Here is a 20,585-nt window from a genome sequence, read left to right on the forward strand (position 1 = left end):
GCCACGTGCTCAAGCACGGGCTCGCAGACCCCTCCGTTAATTCCACTGCTCACCCCCCAAAAGAAACAAGAGTCCAGGTAACAGACGAGAGTCCGGGTAACAGACGCGAGTCCAGCCTCCCCTCCAGTGTGACCACGGCATGCCTAGGCTGCTCCGTCGCCGCAGAGATGTCACATGCCTGAAGCCACCACCTCTCTCCCGGCCCGTCCACACCACTCCCTCGCCCCTCTATTTCTAAAAGCTGTAGTGAGTACGTAAGCCCTGAGCCCCAGGCCAGCTTATTTTCACTTTAAAGAAAGGCAAGAGCTAAGCCAGCAAATAAAAATGAATAATCTGGAGCGGTGAGGGAGCTTGCTCTCCTTGGATGGGTACCTCGTCTTCACCCACATCACCTCCTTGAACAGTACAAAGCTACAGACTCCTTGGTTCTGCTTGCAGCCCAGCAAGGAGGAGGGAAATGGTTCCTACTTACTCATACAGACCTAGCCCTTTTAATCTTTCCGGCAGCTTCCCCTTGAAATAAATCCGTTAAATAATTATTGAGTACCTACTATGCGGCAGGCACTATAATAGGCTCTAGTGGATACAGCAGTAGCTAAACAAATTCTCCCTCTAGTTATTTTCTTGTGGGGAAGAGAGACAGGCAAATAATTAGACAGGCAGACAAATTATTACAAATAACATAATTTCAGATATTAATAGGCTCTATAGAAGACAAAAAAAGTGTAAGAGTTTAAGAGGGACAGTGGCAGGGCACTGGGGCTAGGATGAGGGTTCTGCTTGAGATGGGGTGATCAGGGAAGACCTCTCCCAGAAGCTGATAGTGGAGATGGGCCCCAAATGATGAAGAGTCAGTCACACGAGGAGGTAGGGGAAGAACCTTTCAGGCAGAAGGAAAAGCAAGTTTAGAGGCTAGTCGTGGCAACAGGGGTGGCCTTTTTGAGGGTCTGAAGCCCAGGCAGTCTTCCCAGGGCAGAGCAAATGACAGGGAGAGGGGTACAAGAGGAAGTCAGAGACAGAGCAGAGAGGGTAAAGCATGAGGCTGTGGAAGCCACACATGGAAAGCTTATTAACAGGAGGGTAACATGATCAGATTTGTTTGGCTGCTGAATAGAAGATGTTCTGCAGTGGGTACAAGGGCAAGCAAGGCTACCAATTGGGCTGTGACTACAGTGGCTCTGGGGTAGAGACTAACCAGGTCGGGGAGGTGGGGATGGAGGCTGGGAGGAGCATCTGGGGAGAGAGTTAATGAAACCTGTTGATGGATCTAATGTGTGGAGTGAGGGATGACTTGCAGTTTTTTTCCTGGCGTCTGGGCTGTGGTGGTGATGCAAACTGGGATGGGGAACGAAAGGGGAGGAGCAGGTTTGGTGATTGACAAGGGGATCATTCTGTCTTGGAGAGTGGGTAGCGTGCTATGTGAGATACTGCCATAAAATGACATCAAAAGGCATGGCTCATAGACAGTGCTTGGATTCTACTAATAAGCCTCCTTTAAAACCAACAGCCTTTGTGTAGAACTTTAAACAACCCCCCAAAGGAGGGGCTTATCTACTCAGGCCACATGGTCTGTGCAAAGGTGGTGGGGCTTAGGGAACCCAGCCTCCCATGCACATGAGGACGATCCATTAATATTAACTGACGTTGAATCAATGTCAGGTGACCCGAGATGTACTACTGACTGAATCATTAACTCTGTGTGAGAGCTGGTTGCTACCGTTGGGCTGTTACCTCATTTCTATAATGAGATAACCACTATCCCTTTCTATTTTACAGGATTTCATGAAAATTAATTAGATGTGTCCATAAAACAGGACTTGGAACATAATCTTCGATGTGATATAAAGACATGTGACAATTATAGAAATGTTAAGAGATGCCTAGGTCACCCACTAAGTGACTCCTAACATGCGGTTTAGCAAGTGTTAGTTAAGATGAGGTTCTCAGCTCCATGAAGAGTGATCAGAAGGGCTGACGTGACTGTCTGGGTGAGCTTTGGAAAAATAGCGTACGACTCTGAAAGCAAGGCATTTGGTCCTTTGCTTTACAAGAATGTTCATTTTCCATGTCATTACTTGGCAGTCACCATATTTATGCAGCTAAACTAGGGGCAGAAAATGTCTAGATGGAAGGAAAGAATTCTCTTTCAGTCTTTGACCTTGAAAATTCCCGTAACAGGTGAAGAGAGAAAAACTGATGGCCCTGTAACCTCAATCCCATCCTCTTCCAGTAGTTTTAGCAATAATCCAGCTTGGTAGGTCTGAATTAGCTCAGAAAAGGAGTGCACTAGCTTATTCTAGCAGCAGTGGCTGAACTGGCCCCTTCCCTGGTTCAGAATTTCTGCCTCAGTCGTACAAGAACTGCTCCTTATTGAGTACTGGGTCCCTTCCTTGGATGGCTAGAGGATGGGGACCCATATACCCCAGTGACCCTTCTGCTTTGTGCATTTCCCCCAGTAATCTCACTTCACATGTACAGTGCATCCGCCCTGGTGTGCATGCCCATGCCCCTTGATTCACCAAACTGCCATCAGCTGAATTCTCTTACAAAAGAGAAATCCTGGCAGTGTGAGCACATTGGCATTAATTACTTATGAACACAGACTAGAAGAAAGTCAGAATCAAAGTCAAGTGAAATTCAAAACATAGGAATGATGATAATAAAGCAGCACTTAATTCTGGGGGCCAACGTACGACAAGAGGAATGGGAATGGAAGTTTCTATTTAGGGTTCACCTTAAGAGTGTAATTTGATATCCTGGAAACTGTTTCCTCTTGGCTTAGGCTGTGTTGAAAACACATGCCATGTGACGAGGACAGTGGCCACCTAAATGTCTCAAAGGTATGAAGTAATGGACTGGATAACTCAAGTCCAAAAATACCACTTTGGTCTCCAGAAAGTTGCAGTTTTAGGCACTTTTAGACCTGTATTACCCAGATAATTGCCTCCTACACATTCTACATGTTACACATGTGAGGAAACAAGGAAATAAATCTTGAAAGACAAGATAAAGAATATCCTGATTTCCATGTTCTTGTAAGAGTCTGCCTAGGGAAATTTTCCCAAATTAATGAGTACATTTGTGGGCAATAAATTAAATAAGACCACCCTGCTTGATTCTTAAAAATGAACCTATAAATCAAAAGGATGTGAATTTCACACAACCACAGTGCAAAATGTGAAACTGAGAAGATAGCTCTTGCTCGCTTACCTGGGCTCTCCTGAGTCATTCTCCTCCTCTTCTTCCTCACTCCCGCTGTACTCATACTCCGTCTCATCTAAAGAGAGACCCACAGAATATTAGCGTGCAAAAAGATGCTACAGCTCGGTAAAGCTCATGCCCTCATTTTATGTATAAGTAAACTGAGGCCCAAAGAGTTGCCCTTAATGCTGACCTGGGACAGGCTCCAGGCCTCCTGACTTGTGATCCAACAGTGCCCACCAGCTAGATTCAAGCACATGGAATTAACATCCAAGACTGCCCCAGCCGACTCTAGATTCTCTCCCTAATGCCTGGCATTCACATGAAAGTGAAGACAAGGAGCTGAAACATAACTTTTCAGTTTGTGTTAACTCCCATTATAGGACCACCTAACCCAATCTTTTATTGGGCCACTGTTAACTTACTGACAGGAGTAATCATTTTTTACGTAGGAATTTTATTATGACGTACATAGACTCACAAATTGCCTTTAGATATCTTAATACCAGACAGAAACTTTTGACAACGTGTGCTATTAAAAATATAGATTTAAATGTGTTTTGATTGACCCACTGGGGACATTCATTTAATTCCCTAATATATTAAGCAAGTTAACATGCCATAATGAACAAGATCGAGTCTTTGCTTCGGAGGAGATTAGAATCTAATGGTCAAGATAGATAAGTAAATAATCAGAGTCTCCATGATTATGAAGAAAGAGAACTAATCTTTATTGGGTATCGCCCACGCTGGTCACTATGCTAGATACTTATGTTCTCTCATGTACTTCTCATAACAATCCTTTAACATAATACCCGTTTTGCAAGCAAAGATACTGAGATTATAAGCAGTTTATTAATATGACCAATACATCTGAGATTTGGATTCAGAATTCAATCCAGAATTTTTCCAACTTTATAATTAGCATTCTTTCCAACACATTATATACAAAATAGAATTACATAAAAAAGAGCAATGAGATATCAGACAAAAAAGCGGCTAAGTCCATGGGTCATAATGGGGGAAGGTAACAGTGAAGTCTTTGAGGAAGAAATGAGCTGGACCTTGGAAGATCAGTAGCCCTTTTTTAGGCAGATGGCAGCTGAAAGTGCTGGGAAAGGGGCATTCTAAGCAACATAACCACCTGAGTAAGGCTAACAGTATTATAGTGCATGAATGTTCAGGAAACACTGAGTTGTGAGTGGCTGGTGTGAGAAAGCAGATGGAGTGAGAAAGCCCAGCAGGTCTGATGTAGCTTAATGATCTTTATATATACCATGCTGAGGACTTTTTCGTAGGCAATGGGGAGACTTTGGAGGAGCTTTTCATTTTAATCAGGGAGGTTGTCACAGGGCTATCATCCCTTGATAGCTATGTGTTAGTAATTACAACTTTGAAGACATTTGTACACCCCTGAAAAGAAACTGAAACTGCAATTTGGTTATGTTACCACCAGGAGGCAGCAGTCACATGATGAGAACCATGGAATTTGATCATAAACACATTTTGCTTTCCATACTATTTAGCCATTAAAGGGATGATGAAAGGAAGCCATAGCACGATGACTTCAAGAGTATTTTTAAAAATCATGTAAAAATTAGCTTCACATGTTTAGATAAGTATGAAGTTTTCAGGCTACTTTTTAAAAAGTATTATTTTACGAAAATGTAAAGAAACTTCATAAAGTGTTTCAGTATTCCACATTGAAAGTTTAGTATTCCAAACTTTCCTTAAATGAATCAACAGAGAGTTCAAAGTAAAATGCAGAAATTTTATCTAGTAAAGTAAATTATAGCAAGGAAAAGAAGCACACAATTAATCTAATTATTTCTCCTCTCTAGGGTAAAAATTTCATTTGTCAATCTCCTCAACTATAATACTTCACCAGAATCCAGCGTGATTGCTTTTATATCAGTGGCTTAAATTAGCATGTATCAACATATCTGAAGGAAAAAATAATATCAGGTTAAAAAAATCAAAGCAATGCACATTAAACATTTTTGATTCTACCAGAAGCAGGTCTTAGAGCTACTAAGAGAATGAAAAAATTTTAGAAGGAGCAAGTCAAGTCATTTAATCAAACTGAGCAACTGGAATGAAGTCTCATTTTGAGCAACACTCTTTCTTGGGGAGCAAACAAAAAAGAAGGCTGCTGGTGGCTCGAAGCCTAAACAGAATGAGGTTCCTTAAATCATCATGCAACTCTCGAGTAAGCCTACTCCCAAGGATCTTACTCTTTACCCTGCAGAGAGGGAACACATTAAAAATAGTCTGTTTTCATGGGGTGGTGAGTTCTAAGTCACATTCTAGAGTTTGTGCCCCCAAAATGTGAAAACAATCCAAGGCACAAGCTTTACCCACTCTTACAGGTCAGAGGCAGAGGTCACATGATCTCAGAAGGTAACCCTGAACAGTACTGAAAAACTGTAGGTCAATAAAAATTGTCTAAATAAGGATAGCTTACATTTATTCAGTACATCTATGTGCCAGACATTGTATTAAGCATTTTACATGCATCATCTCATTTAATCTTTGCAAAAATGCCAGACAATACTAATTATTATTATACCCCCATTCCTATTTTAAAGATGAGAAAACTGGGGTGAAGTTCACATAACCATTAAGGGGTAGAAATAGAAGTTGAACTCAGAATTTGAGTCTGAAAAGAAGAGTCTGAGTCCTTAACCTATTCTATATACCTATAGGAAAATAAATTTTCTTTTTAGAAAAGTTGGCCTTTAATGGGCTGCATGTCTGACACACTGCCCTAAACTATTCCCTTTATCTTTATTTTTGAAATTTTTTATTTTTTTTAACTTTTTATTTCATACTGGAGTATAGTTGATTAACACTAAACTCTTCCCTTTAAAAGTCTGACTTCATGGAGTGGCCCAAGACCACTATTAATAAGTAGCATGGAAAAATCAGTCCCGGCACTTTTTGACCTGACTCATCTATTTCTCTCCAGCTTGGGCTGCCCTCCCAACTCCTTGGGCCCTGATTGATACCTCATCCCTTCCATCCACTAATGACTGAAGATGAGCCTCCTTTTTGGATTGGCTTCATAACCTCCCATTCCTGAGTCTAACCTGATCACACATTTTCCTGCATCCCCGAGGCCGGCTGCAAAGAAGGAACTCTTCCCTTGAAGCTTCACTGAGGATTTCTCCTCCCTTAGCTTCTGCTGATCTTACCTCTGCCCAGTCCTGACCCCTACAGGGCTCACCACTCCACCCCTAGGACCCTGCTCATACCTTGCCACCTGAAGATATTAACTGCAGAGGCAAAGAAGAGGGGAAGTTCAAATAAAAGGAGGGCACCCTCTCTTCTGTGCTGCCCACCACCCTCCCCGTTCCGTCTGGATCGTGACGAACAGAGGAGAAAGATGGAGAGTGCAGAAGTGGAGCCAAGCACATCACCATGTACCTCCCACCCTCGGCCCCTGGCCTTCCCCTCTGCTCTCTACCTGCCCACCCCCTGCCCGCATACTCAATGCTCACCTGGCCAGCCCTCTATCGCCCCCTCACTGTCAGCCTGGCCAGCTGCCCCCTCCTGCTCCCACCAGGGAGCTCTCACCTTGTCTGTTCTCTGCATCCCCCCCTTTCCTTCCCATCCTCAACCTTCCCTACCTCCCTACCCAACTAAGTCATAAAACCTGCCCCAGACCACGTGAGTTTTCACCTTGGTCAGGATGCTAGTTAAGGAATTTTGAGTATCTTTTCAAACAACTTGGGCACAGTCCCAGGGCCCCAAGTTTGGACTCATGTCTTTTCCAGTGATGCAGTGAAAAGGTAGTATGGTCTAACAGCTAGAGCCATAAGAGAAAAGAGTTTTTGAATCTATAAAGAAGAAAATGTGATGTTCCATACAGCAGCTTGGCAACTTCTTTTATATCGCTTTGACTATAATAAAAGTCATTCTGACTTCCAAATAACTAAATTAGAAATGAGCCTCAGAGCACGAAAACTTAAATGGTGAAGAGTGCCAGCACTGAAAAATATCAACTAGATGGGTTTTTTTTTTTAAGGTTGCCTGTCTTCTGTAGATTTTGAGTCTTCGAAACATGAATATTCATTTGAATTAAGAAAATCACTTGTCGTATTAAACCACTTCATAGTATCACTCAACATGACTTTTTGTTCAGTGCCTGGAAAAGGTAATATTTCCCGAGGTTCTATTCTTTCATGAAAGATTCCATTTCAGCAGCCTAGTGATGCCCGCAGGCTGTGATCTCAGAGGCAGCCCTTCACACTAAAGAACAATGCAGGCCTGTTTGAAATCCCCACCGTCCCTCCAATACCTCAAGAGCCCATGACTCACTTGGTCTTTTGTTTCCCTCGCTGAAATACAAACGTGTGTCTCACCTTTCTCTCCTCGCTTCTTCTTTGTTCTATCAATATGGTCCTTGAGCTGAATGCGGACCTGTCGTTCATTAGGTTGGTCTCGTATAAATGGATGCTTCATCAGTTGTTCTGTAGCTGGTCGCTGGCTGTGATTCTTTACCAAACAGCTCTCAATAAAGGACTGGAATTTTTTTGACCTGCCAAACAGAAGAGGTGAACCCATAGATAAAAAGACAATCCAAAGAAAAGCAAACTTTAGGGATCAACCAATCACAAAGTCGGTCTAGCTCTTTATTAGGCACAGTGGGGTTCAAAGGCATCATTGCCATCAACACACAACTCAGGCAGTGTATGGTAGTTATAGCACGAAAGCATTTTTGCACAGTTTATACATAATATCACACAGAAGACCAACAGGCACCAGAGAAGAGAAAGACCCCGATAAGAATCACACCTGGAAGGTCTACTGGAATGAGGGAACCAGAGCTGGGCCTTAAAGAATTAGGAGAAAAATCACCCTTGGGAAAGGATAGTTCGGGGAAGTAGAAAATCAGTGAAAAACTAAGGCTGGGATTGAGCATACTATATGTCAGGGGACACTGAGGTGAGTTCTCTAAATGCAGCAGAAAATGCAAGCTGGGAAAAGTAAAACCAGGGTTGGACAGGTAAGGGGGAGTACATTATGTAGGAATGAGCAAGATTCTTATATGGTAAAATGAACATTAGGCAAATTTTTTAACTGGCAGTTTTGAATCACTTTTGAACTTTGTTTTCCGATGAATAAGAACAGGATGTATGTGTATGTTTGCTATCAATCCACAGACTTGGAAACTTAACTTACAGGGACTAAGTTCATACCCAGAAGCAAATTTATCTCTTTCTAGAAAGGCACCATTTCCTCAGAGATAAACCCTGTGCCAGGGACACACAGGGGAGCAGCAGGGGAAAGCTGTGAGAGATACCCGCGAATAGGGCACAAGTCCACAGCGTGGTAGATACTAATGATGACTTGAGCTATGATTCATGAGTTGGGCATGCATGTTCTGTCTGAAAGTTCCAAGAAATTGTCCAGCATCATAAATAATTAAGCTCATGACTCTACAGCATGCCTTTCCAAGGTGCCCCATTGTCAGCAGGGCACATCACCCTTGGAGACCTTGGGGGAACCCTGCTCACCCTCCTCGTGGCCCAACCCTGCTCAGGAATGAATCCATTTTGCGCTCTCTGTTGCCCTCCTGTGGAGCACTGGGGAGTTACAGGAGCAGATCCCCGAAGCAAGCTTCCGCAAGCTTCCCCAAACTTCCCGGCGGGCCCTGTATATATATCCTTCAGGCCTGAAAGGTGTCCTCACCACACAGAACGCAATGGTGATCGTGTTCTTCAAGATTCAAATGGGAGAGGGCACTGCTATACGTACCACTCTCCATTTCGGCCCCGGTCAAAGCAGTTTTTCACCTCACTCCATGTTTTTAAAGTAGTACTGAACTACTGGTATGTTTTCCTCCTTAAATTTCCAGGCTATGTTCAAGCTTTTAAATTATTTTACATAGAAGTAAAGGTCACCTGAAGGTCAGCTCAGGATGAATCAGGATTGGAAACACTGAGGACTAGACATAGGAACAGTAGGATGGACATTCTAAGCACCTCCCTCTAAGTCCTTCAGCTCGTAGCCCTGCCTCCCCGACACTGGAAGTTCTCCCCAGAGTTGGGAGCTGCCTGAGTCACCTTCCTATCACCAGCACACTACGTGTTTGACAAACAGATGAACGCGTGGATGGTTATCGGGTGAGAATTCTGGGCGAGAGCTGTCATGTGGCTTCAAATGCGTGCTTCTGAGGGACAGAGATGAAGGCTTAGAGAGAAGATATCACTTCATACACTTTCTTTCTATCCATCGGATTAATCTGTGGAGGCACTAATGTGATATCATCTAAGGAGGGACTTTGCAAAAACAAAAAAACACAAAAAACCACAAAAAACCATAATGAAATAATGGACAGTCCTAAGGAATAAAATGAAAAGAATAAGGTTAACCTGCATAAAGAAATAGACAAACTCCACATAGTACTCTTCTAGGTAGAAAATCAGCATTAAAAAGGTGAAAACAAAAACAAATGAAGACAGAAAGCTATTCAATATTCACGAGGAATGCAAATGGCAGTTCTTTTTTTTCTGCTTGCAACTTGGAAGAAAAAGTTTGTTCTTTATAGAGGGCAACTATTCATTAGGGGACGATAAATAAAAGAAATCATAATCAATTTAAAAAGAGATCCAGACTTAATAGACTGTACATTCCCTTCCCCGATACTGACACCTCACAAAAGTCAGAGACATCTCCGGGATGAGAGAGTGTTCAGGGAGTTTAATGGGAACAGCTACAGCAGAGTTTTTTTTCCATTATCTCTCCTGGTGAGAAGGAACCTCAAGAGATATTCAAGAGAATACTTTGGAGCCCAAAGGATGGGCCAAGACGTGTAGAACTACAAAGCTGGCAGTCTATCCCATGTCATCTGCAAATGGTTCTCAGTGAAGAGAAAATAATGCTACTTAAAACAAATCTTCAAAGAAAGATTCATTGTCTCCATTTAAGTTACTGTGACCAAAGAATCAATATGCTTAATTACATGTTTAATTAAAAGTAAAAATACTTCACCTACATTAAGCATCACCTGACTCTTTGCCGAGAGGCCTAATGGGTTTAAAGTACATTTCTATAACTTTATTGTTTCAGTCTTGGCTGCTGGTAATTTAGTTCTGTCACTTTAAAAAAAAAAGCTCAAGATTAGTAATACTAATTTCCCAAGGGTTGGCACCGAGAGATAAATGTTAGTGACTGGTACTTACAGTCTGAGATACTAGTTCTTCTAATACCAGTGTCACTGAACACTTTATCTTCCCAGATTTTTCCTGTTTATGTATTGTGTTAGAGGAATTAAAAATGCCTGAACGATTATGACATTAATCACTATAATGTTTTAGTGAGCTGGGCTAAAAGTTTTTGGTAATCTTCAGACTCCCTACATGCAATTTGATCTTTAAAATGTGCACTTGCCCAGAACTACTCTTTTTCTCTATTTCAGTTTCCATCATTTACTAACTGTGCGATTTTAGGCAGATCCCTTAACTTTTCTGTGCCTCAGTTTCCCTGGCTGCAAATGGGGATACTGTTAGTACTTATCTCAAAAGACTGTTGTGATGATTAAATGAGTTAGAACCAGGCCTGTTACATCATAAATGCTGTATGTGTGTTTGCTATGATTGTTATTATTATTACTACTACTATGATGACAATGTCCCAGCATCTCTGACCACTACCAGGCTTAAAGAACAGGAGGATCTGCCTTGAGGGCTACGAGCAGAAATTTGAAGGTGATTTTCCCCACTTGGATTGAACCAAATAGTATAGAGTTCTTTAAGGGAATTATTTTACATATACTAGGATTAGATGCATTAGCAGGAAAAGTCACCAGGATCATTATTATCTCTAAGGAGACTGCAAAAAAAGGTTAATTTAAAAAAAGTTTGTGTGATAACTGTTGTTTTGATTTCAATAAAGTCCAAAGTCACACTACTAGTAGTAAATTCAGTCTATTTGAAGTATTTTCTGATATTTCCTTTCTATTATCATTATATTATTTACAGTCCCCTCCCCACCCAAGAGCATTGTCATTTCGAAAACAAAAGTGCTTGATAACCCAGCACGAATCAGAACTGGTGTTTCATAAAATAACAGAAATGGTTGTAAGCTCTGGAGTAAAAGCAGAAGGCTGGGGTTCCAGGCTGCCATGAACCTGGGACTCAGGATAAGCCAGTTAACCATACCAGGCCTCCAGTCTCCATCTGGAGCATGAGTGGCTTGGACCAGGAATCTTATACCTCTTTCCAGAGATAAGCAGTTGGGACTTTTCTGATGCGCTCAGTCGAGTGCTGCTTTGCCTGTGTGGAATCTTCACATTTAAAGGGCATGTGAAAAGGACAAGACCGACCATCTTTCACAGGAACAGAGTCATTTCCATCCTTCTCCAGAGACCCCTGGAGGGAAGCTACGGCATGGAGTATACGTGTGAGGGCAGGGGAACCGGGGTGAGCACGGTGGGAAGAGAAGGGAGAGGAAATCTTTTGAAGGAGATGGTTACCCATGTGGGTTGAATCCAACTACACACAGAGCAGGAGGGGAACATGGGAATCCCACCGCACTGGTCATTTGTTGACATGGAGACAGACGGTGAGGGCATCCTTCTTCCCCTCTGATTCAACTCAGGTTGTAACCCTCCTGGAGGCCTAATCAAAGGTCTGAGCCACGTGAACATTGACTGGAGCCCGGACCACAGGACTTCCTTAGCCCGAGGCCTCTCCTCACTACACTGACGGGGGAGGAAGGGCCCGGCTCCTGCTTGCAGGGACGCTTTCCTTTCCTCCCATAACAAAAGGGGAAAACAGCAGTGTGACTGCCTTTCTTTCCCTAATGTTAAGTCTCAAGGAACAAGTGCTCACACTTAGGGATGAGTACAGCTCCTTCTCTACCACTTTAACCTTGAACTTTAAGAGGTCAAATGGTACAGTAGAAAGAATATGGGTTACAGACTTGGCAAACGAAGACTGTACAGCCTAGTGCAAGGAGCATAACCTCCCTAAGCCTCAGACTCTCACCCATAAAGTGAGGACTCAGAGCATCTGTCTGGCAGGGTTGTGGTTAAGGAAAAAAAGGGTTATTATGGGACTATACGAAATCATGTGTGTGAAACTTTTGAAAATCGTAAAGCACTACAGAATTTAAAGACTCCGTCATTCAATAAAAAATATATTAAAAAGATTAAATATATACTTTACATATGTAGTTTAAATTTATATATATATATATATCTTAAATACACATACATACGTATAAGTTGCTGAGTCTACAACGTACATATGCCTTGTATGTTGTAGACTCAGTTACGTTCCTTGGAAATGACCCTCAGCTGAATGAATGCTTATAATGAAGAGTTCACTGCCGTCTCTGCCACAATGGCGCCCCCTTTGGTCATATGCTGGAATATACACTAGGAACAGTGTACTTCATCTGATAACTCATTTAAGTAGAGAAGAGTTGGATATAAAAGAACATTTTAGAGTTTTGTTTCTTTTGATGGGGGAGGAGGGAAAGAAGGAAAAGGAAAACAGACAGAAATATTTCACTTCCTCTCAAACCCTATTCTATTTTAAATCACTTTGGACCTGGTCGTTCAAGACAAATTTTCACTTAAACACTGGAATTCTATGGCAGAGAAATTCAAGCCACACCAAGTGTCCTGTGGCCCGAGGCTGCACAGCCGTCTTTATAAAGGCTGGGTTCTGAGTGAAAAAGGGTATTTTACCAGGGCTTTTGTTTTTCCCACTTGCTCTCAAACAGTCAAGTCATTTTCCCATCCCCTGCCTGGCAGTGTGGGACTCCTGCTCGTAACTGGCTTTCCTTCCAAGCCAGGCAAGGGCGTGCAAGGAGGCTGGTGAAATGAAGGTGGCCTGGTCTCCTTCCTCACTGTTCCTGGACTGATCCAGCTCCCTACAGCATTATCACAATTAGCTCTCACTGCCAAAGGTTCACAGCAGAGAAGTTAGCCTGTATTTCTCCCCAGGTCTGTATTTCTCAGACAAGGTCGGTGCAGGGTTTGCCCTTTTTGGAGCAAGGTCAACGAATGCAGAAACTGTAGTGCCGGGGCCAGTCACTCACTTTTCTGGGGGCCAGACGGGTCACACAAAGGGCGGTGCAGACCAGGGGTAAGAAGGAAACAGGACAAGTGGGGTGACCGACAGATACCAGCTTCTGGGTTGGGAGAGGCAGTGACGGGGGCAGAAGCACAAGCTCTCACCTTAAAAGGGAGCAGGAACCACTGGGCAGGACAGTATTGCTGCACCTTTGTCAAAAAAAGGTCAGAAATCTCCATGGACTGCTCAACCGCCAGATTTTTTAAAGTTGGCAATCAACACAAATATTTCTGAAACGAGGTGCGTGGCCACTCCGTGCCAGGCAAACAGCAGACGTGTGGATGGTCATTTTGTCCAGCAGCCGTGAAGGCAGAGGAGGAAGGGAGGGGACAGGGCAGGTGAAGCCCACTGGACTCAGCAACCCTCCCACCCCCCTTCCCGGGAGGCTTGGCATGAAGCACAAGCAGAAAGCTAGCGGAGGGCTTCACAGTGCCACTGACACTTCCAAGGGACAGACCGAGCCAACTCCTCCCCAGGAGTCTGTTCCAGAGAGAAGGGAGGAAGCAGGGCCTCTGGGCGCCTGCGGATCACGTGCTGTGTGGTGCCCAATGGAAGGCTGTTGCTGGGGAGAGAGTGATTGTCTCACACCACAGTGACCCTCTGGAGAGGGGAGGAGGGATGCTCTGCCTCCTCGTTACCAATAGCAACTCTCACTCTCTTCCTGTGCAGCCCTCGGCAACTAACTCCGAGGCTGTCGTCTCTTCTGGCTGTTTCCTTTCCCTCTCTCTGTGCAGTACGCCTTTCTCTTGTTCGACCAGGGTCGTTATGTCATTCCTGGATGATGGTATTAATTAAGATTGCTCTCATATAGTGGAGGGTGAAACTGTGGGTGGGTGCATGAGAAACATGAGGGCCTCGGTCAAGGACCTGATCACGAAGTGGTATGAAAAGGGGCAGAAGAGGGGCTTCCCTGGTGGCGCAGTGGTTAGGAATCCGCCTGCCAATGCAGGGGACACGGGTTCGATCCCTGGTCCGGGAGGATCCTACATGCCGCGGAGCAACTAAGCCCGTGCGCCACAACTACTGAGCCTGTGCTCTAGTGCCCGAGAACCACAACTACTGAGCCCGCATGCTACAACTACTGAAGCTCGCGTGCCTAGAGCCCGTGCTCTCCAACAAGAGAAGCCACCACAATGAGAAGCCCACACACCGCAACGAAGAGTAGCCCCTGCTCACCACAACTAGAGAAAGCCCACACACAGTAACGAAGATCCAATGCAGCCAAAAATAAAAATAAATAAATTTATTAAAAAAAAAAAAGAAAAAGAAAAAAGAAAAGGGGCAGAAGAGTCTTGTCCCTTCAGGCTCAAGCTGCCTAGAATATGTCTCTAGAAAAGGGTAGGAGGTCATAAATGGTCCAGGAGTTGGGCCCAGGGCAAAGGGAATCAGAATTGAGAATGTACCAAGGAGGATATACCATATCCACAGGGGGAAGGGGAGGAGCAATGAATTTTTTGTCACAGAATGACAAGACACAAAGACCCTGATGTAAGTGCACAAAATAGTCAAAAGTCCAGCTCCTGGCCTAACCTGTAGAACTCTGTTCCCAAACTCTAGTCAATCATACACTACCAGCACAATTTTTACCCTACACTTCACCACCCATACAAGTATTCACTTAGCATTTTTCTTTAAGTCACTTTTTGTGTGAATTAGTTTATTAGATGGAAAAGTTATATCACTGCCCCAAATAAGAAGCCAGTATCACCTGCCATAAAGAGAAAGCAACAGCAAAAATAAAAATTATAAATGCTCATGCACAGAGCAGTGAAATCATCTCGCATACTACCGAGCGTGTATACACATTTAGGGAGTTAATGTCTTAAGGAACAGAAGAACGTTAGCCAATCTAATGGGCTGACTCTAAACTATCACCCTTTCTGATGACATGTTCTGTGATACCAGGAAAGATATTACTCGGAGTAATAAATCAAAGCACTTCCATGTTATTACTTGGGTTCTGCTACCCATTTTAGCTCATACCTCCTTACCTTGAAGGTGTGAAGATAAGGACTTACTGTGCAAATAGTAGGTCCTCAATATATACTTTAAGATGAATAACATCATAATCACTCACCAAGTCTTAGTACATATTACTCTAATCTTGTCAGCAGGACCTAAGGATTTGAGCTCATCCAAAACAGAATCACAGAAAACCCTGCTCTTAGACCTGTAAAACACTGAAGACCAAACTCACCACTTCTTGGACTTCAGCCGAGGTGCTGGGTTCCGGGGGATGAGAAAGAGGGCTCTCATGGGGTGCATGTCACACAGAGCTGCAAGAGACCAAAACAAGGGCCAGCTTGGGTTAGGAGGCCAAACCTAGGCCAAGCCCCTCCTAGCTGTGCTGGTAATGCTGCCAAATGGCTCCCTGAGTCCAGGCATGACCAGTGAGCGGCGTCAGAAGATCATAAAGCTTCCGTTTGGTGAGCAGTTAAATGAGCTGATTATAGGAGTCTCATATAATCCAACGCATTTCAATTAGAGATTGTTAACATGTCATGTCTACTTTTCACTTCATTTTCAAGGACAACAAGTTAAAGGCTCAACAACCTTTGCTTTGCTATAAATAACCATCTAAGACTCCAAGTAAACAACATCAAGATAACAACTACAATGGAGATAGTAAGTTATCTTTAATTAGTAAAGTCCCAAATCATAAAATAAAAGATATTTGATAATCCACTATTTCTTAGATGCTGGAAATGCAATGTTACCTTCATGGATTTTTGGAGTATAAAGCACTAGACCAGAACACCTTTCTATCTGTATTTCCAAACACTTTGGATGGCTTTTCATGATGGGTTTTTTTGGGGTTTTGTTTTGTTCAATGGCCCCAGGAAGACCAGAGGATTAAGGCAAAGGAAGTCTGGCAGAAGAGATAAAAATATCTCAAATTGTGAAGATGACATTTAGTGAAAACACTCATACGTTCTTATCTTAATCAGAATATTTCACTAGTTTACTTTTCATCTGGGAGTATCTTTTCCTTTGTGCCTAGAATAAGAACATATTCTCCCCCAAAGCTAAAGGATTCGGTGGGTGGAAATTTATTTTTAGCCCTCTCTACTACTCATTAAGAATGATGATATTGTTTCAAGACTGCCAATATTATTTTTCTGATTCATAAATGCCTATCAGCATTGTGGATGAGGGGATTTTTGTCAATAAACACTCCAGTCATGCTACAGATGAATTCTACCAACTCTGGAATGAGAAATAAGAAAACTATGATAACTTGAGGGTAAAAAGTCATATGAGCACAATGACCCGTCATACAAACAGGGGGCCTGCTTTGGTCCGGGTCCTCTGGAAAGCAGACACCAAGGTGGTATTAAACATGAGAGGATATTACTGGGGGAAATTCTTGTCTGAACAGAGAGGGAGCGAGGGAAGGCTGGGAGAGTTGTCAGATTGCTGTGAAGTGTGCTGGGAGGGAGAAAAAGTAGGTGGAGCGTGCTAGGCTGTCCCACACTCTAAGGAAAGCAAGGAGGGAAACTAAGGAGTGAAAGCTGCCTTCTAAGGAATCCCTGTCTTCCAGGAAAGGGTCTGCCTTATATTCCTGCCACGCTCGGTCACTGGTGCGGAGTGGCCCTCGGGAGGTGCAGCCTCGGTGTCACGGTGGCAGCTGCCCCTGGTCAGTTGCACTTCCTGCGTGGAATCTCTGAGGTGCATGCTCGTGGTGACCACGGGGCTGGGGAGATTCTCTGTGGGGTCTGTGCTCAAGATCTCCAGGAATTGGAGAGGTTCTCCAGGTAGGCAGAACCCTGGCCACTCTGCCTCCAATAAGCAGGGAAATCTAAAACCCTAAACAGCGGTATTTTAATAGGAGTGAGAGAAATGGAGTGCAAGTGCTCACATAACCCATGCACTGAAAATCGGCTGTGAATTTTTGTTACGTTGGCGTTTACAGCCTTTGTGGCTTGGTCGCAGTTTTACTACAGGCGAAGAGTAGTTCAAGAATAAACTACACGCCAGATCTGTAAACAGATTAGACTCTCAAAGTTTGCTTCCGTTTGCTTTCTTGTTTCCCCTCATGAACACAAGATCCTCACACCCCTCTGAAATGAAGGGATTCCTGGTTGATTTAGGATGACTCTGCTTTCTCACTATGCCAGCTTGAGTCCATGCAGGGCTCGGTGTAGCAGAAATAAAGCTACTGCAGCTCCTGGCAAGGAAGCGTCAGTACCTGCAGGGCAGACCAGCAACAGATTTCACCCAGAGGAAGGTACTTACGGGGAGCACCTTCTGCCATCTCGATGGCGGTGATTCCCAAAGACCACAAGTCACTCTGAAAAAGAAGGAAGGCACAGACACATGCGTAAATGCAGTCAACACAGGATAACTTGGTTAAACCTGGCAACTGCTTCAGAACTGCCTGTGGGAAAGCTGTCCAGCCGTCTCTTTACAAACTGATTTTGCCCGCTAAGCTTTAAAGCGGGTACAGCCTCATTCGCTTTCCATTGATAATAACTTTCACGGTGCCTGACACACGGTGAGTTTTCAATCCAGGTATGAAAAGTGAATATAAGGTTTCAAACATTAATTTATCACTAACATTTATCTATTGATCGAAACATATGAAATTGCTGCTGGTCGACTGTTTTTAACACCTTCGTTGAGGTATAACTGTCATATAATTAACTGTGCATATTCAAAGTGTACTATTTGAAAGGGTTTGATGTGTGTATACACCTGTGAAACCATCACCACCATCAAGACAGCAAACACATCCATCACCCCAAAAGGTCCCACTTGCCCCTTTGTAGTCTCTCCCTCCTGCCCTTCCTGCCCCCAACCCCAGCTCTTGTTCCAAGGCAACCATTGATCTGCTTTCTGTTACTATGGATTAGTTTGCATCTTCTAAAGTTTTGTATAAAATGAAATCCTCTGGTTTCTTTCACTTGGCGCAATGTATTTAAGGTCCATCCATATTGCCGCGTGTATCAGTACTTCAGTCCTTCTTACTGCCGAGTAGTGTTCCATTGTACGGCTACACTACAATTTGTTTATCCATTCACTTGTTGACGGACATTTGGGTTGCTTCCAGTCAAGGCCATTAAAAATAAATCTGCTACAAATACTCACATACAAGTCTTTGTTTGGATGCATGCTCTTACTTCTTTTGAGTAAAAACCTAGGAGTGGCATGGCTGGATCATAGAGTAAATGCTAGATCACATTGTATTTATAATCAATTGTTTTTAACCTACAGAAACAGTAATTTCATATCATTTAACCAAACAAGATGAGGACGGGGAAGCTTTTAGATGGTGGTGTTTACTGCTGTATCTCAGTGCTTAGAATAGAGCCGGCCACAGTAGTAGTAGGTGTTTGATATATTTGTTGAATGAATGAACAATATCTTTTATCTTGTAAGTAGACAAATATGTAAAATAGAAATCCTATAGCCTTACTGTCTTTCTTATCCTCAGACTGACTTTTATGCTCTTATCAGAATTTTCTAGGCTAATGTCTCCACCTCAACCTGTGCAATCTCCATCTCTAGCACTATGCTTCTCCCCTACTCTGTGTCCATGGCTCAGTAGTTTCTAAATAGTGCATAGGAGGGAAACAAATCAAAAAATGGGAAAACCATAAGAAAACACATGTAAAATTCAGTTCAATGGCCCACAGTCCTGAGGAAGACTTTCACCCTCCTTTCATTTTAAATGTATCCTGCATTTTGTACATAATTCCAAACTCTCACCGGTAACCTCACTCAGATTTCAGAGATCAAAGTTAAGTTCCCTTGCTATTCCTATCAAACAAATGTCAAGGCCACACGGAAAGGATATGTAACTGGAAGAGAACTATGAAATCCACCCTGAGCCATTCCCTAGGACCAAACTTCTCAATATCCAGTGGGTGATACCCAGGCTTGTTCAGTATTTGGACCGAGGCCCATACAATCTACAGGGGGCTTTCTACGGGGTCTAGACTCTTGCCTAAAGTGCGATCTACCTTCGAGCAGGGAGCTGGGGCACACGCTAACCCCACACTAGGACCAAGGGGGGATTCTTTAATTCACAAGCCATCAACCTGTCCACATAAATATTACAGTTCATAAAAGTTCTCAGTCCAAATGGGGATAACAATGCACCTGTGCAAAACCACTGACTACAGATTCTAAGTAACTTCTCTGCATAGAACACAACTCAAGAAGTCAACTGTTGTCCTTTCTCTGTCTTCCATTTCAAGTGTATTCAAAGTTGTCACTGAACACACACACACACACACACACACACACACACACACACACACAGCCGGCACAGCCCAGCAAATGGCTGAGTCTTCCCGCAGGCTGCTGGCCTTGCTCACTGCGGTTCCTTCTGCAGCTAATGGGGAAAGCCCAGGCCACCCATCACAGGCTGGCTCAGGAGCAGTAACTGGTAGAGATGACCACACAGCTCTCTTGTACCTGGAACGTTATGGTTGACTGACACAGACAATCATTGGGGAACAAGATGAAAACCCTGAGTCACTAGTGTGCAGGAAGCATTCAACAGGAAATGCAGCAAGAACAGTCTGGAACTGGTGGGTTGGGCTGTTTTGATAAGACTCCAGGCCTTGGGTAGTTCTCCCACCACCTTCCCAACATCTCGAGGAACCGAGTGTTTCTGCAGTGTGAACCGAGGTGCAAATATGAAGGTGGTGGTCAGGCTCTATGCACCTACTTGCCATAGCAAAGTCAAATTTAAATGGCCTTTAAGTCTAGGAAGCTTGAGCTGGTTTGAAAGCCGACACAGCTGAAAGGAAATGATGGAACTGGGATGCGAAAGGCTCCAGGCCAGTCCTCAGACAGGGGAAGAAAATGCTCAGGAAACTCAGGCAAACTCCTGGTACTCCCTCTGCCTGTGGGATCAAGCCCAATTATGAGTTGGCTGACTCCCTCCCTTCCATAAAGTCTTTGCTCAAATGCTGTGTTCTCAGTGAGGACCACCGAACCTCTCTCCCAGCACTGCCAGATCCCTTCCCCTTTCCCACTTTTGTTCCCCAGAGAACTGGTCATCTTCTGACAGCTGTGTAACTGACTTGTCACTAATTTATTATGTTTTTTGTTCATTGTTTGTGTCCCTGTCCCCAACACACACACACTAGAACATGAAGTCCACAAGGGCAGGGATCTTTGCTTTGTTGACTGGTACACAGTACCAGAACAGTGCCTGGCACATAGTAGGCACTTAATAAATACTTGCTGAATGAATGAACACATGAAAGATGCATGAGAGAAAGGAGCAAAACCTAAGTGTCTTAAGGCTGTTAGACCTTTTCTAGATCATCTAGTCCAACCTTT

The 20,585-nt window shown here is 43.5% G+C and overlaps 1 protein-coding gene across 4 annotated transcripts in view; it reads right to left on the reverse strand.

Annotated features, from left to right (window-relative positions):
- The window catches only part of TNIK (TRAF2 and NCK interacting kinase), a 407,791-nt gene that overhangs the window by 94,657 nt on the left and 292,549 nt on the right, over positions 1–20,585 (reverse strand). For all 4 annotated transcript variants that reach the window (XM_036850972.1, XM_036850970.1, XM_036850971.1 and 1 more), the window contains exons 8-11: positions 17,526–17,580; positions 15,487–15,565; positions 7,566–7,741; positions 3,211–3,277 (exon numbers count right to left, since the gene is read on the reverse strand). In XM_036850972.1, coding sequence (XP_036706867.1) covers positions 3,211–3,277; positions 7,566–7,741; positions 15,487–15,565; positions 17,526–17,580 — 377 coding nt within the window. The remainder of the gene's footprint in view (positions 1–3,210; positions 3,278–7,565; positions 7,742–15,486; positions 15,566–17,525; positions 17,581–20,585) is intronic.

The sequence above is a fragment of the Balaenoptera musculus genome, chromosome 4 (assembly GCF_009873245.2).
Source record: "Balaenoptera musculus isolate JJ_BM4_2016_0621 chromosome 4, mBalMus1.pri.v3, whole genome shotgun sequence".
NCBI lineage: Eukaryota > Metazoa > Chordata > Mammalia > Artiodactyla > Balaenopteridae > Balaenoptera > Balaenoptera musculus.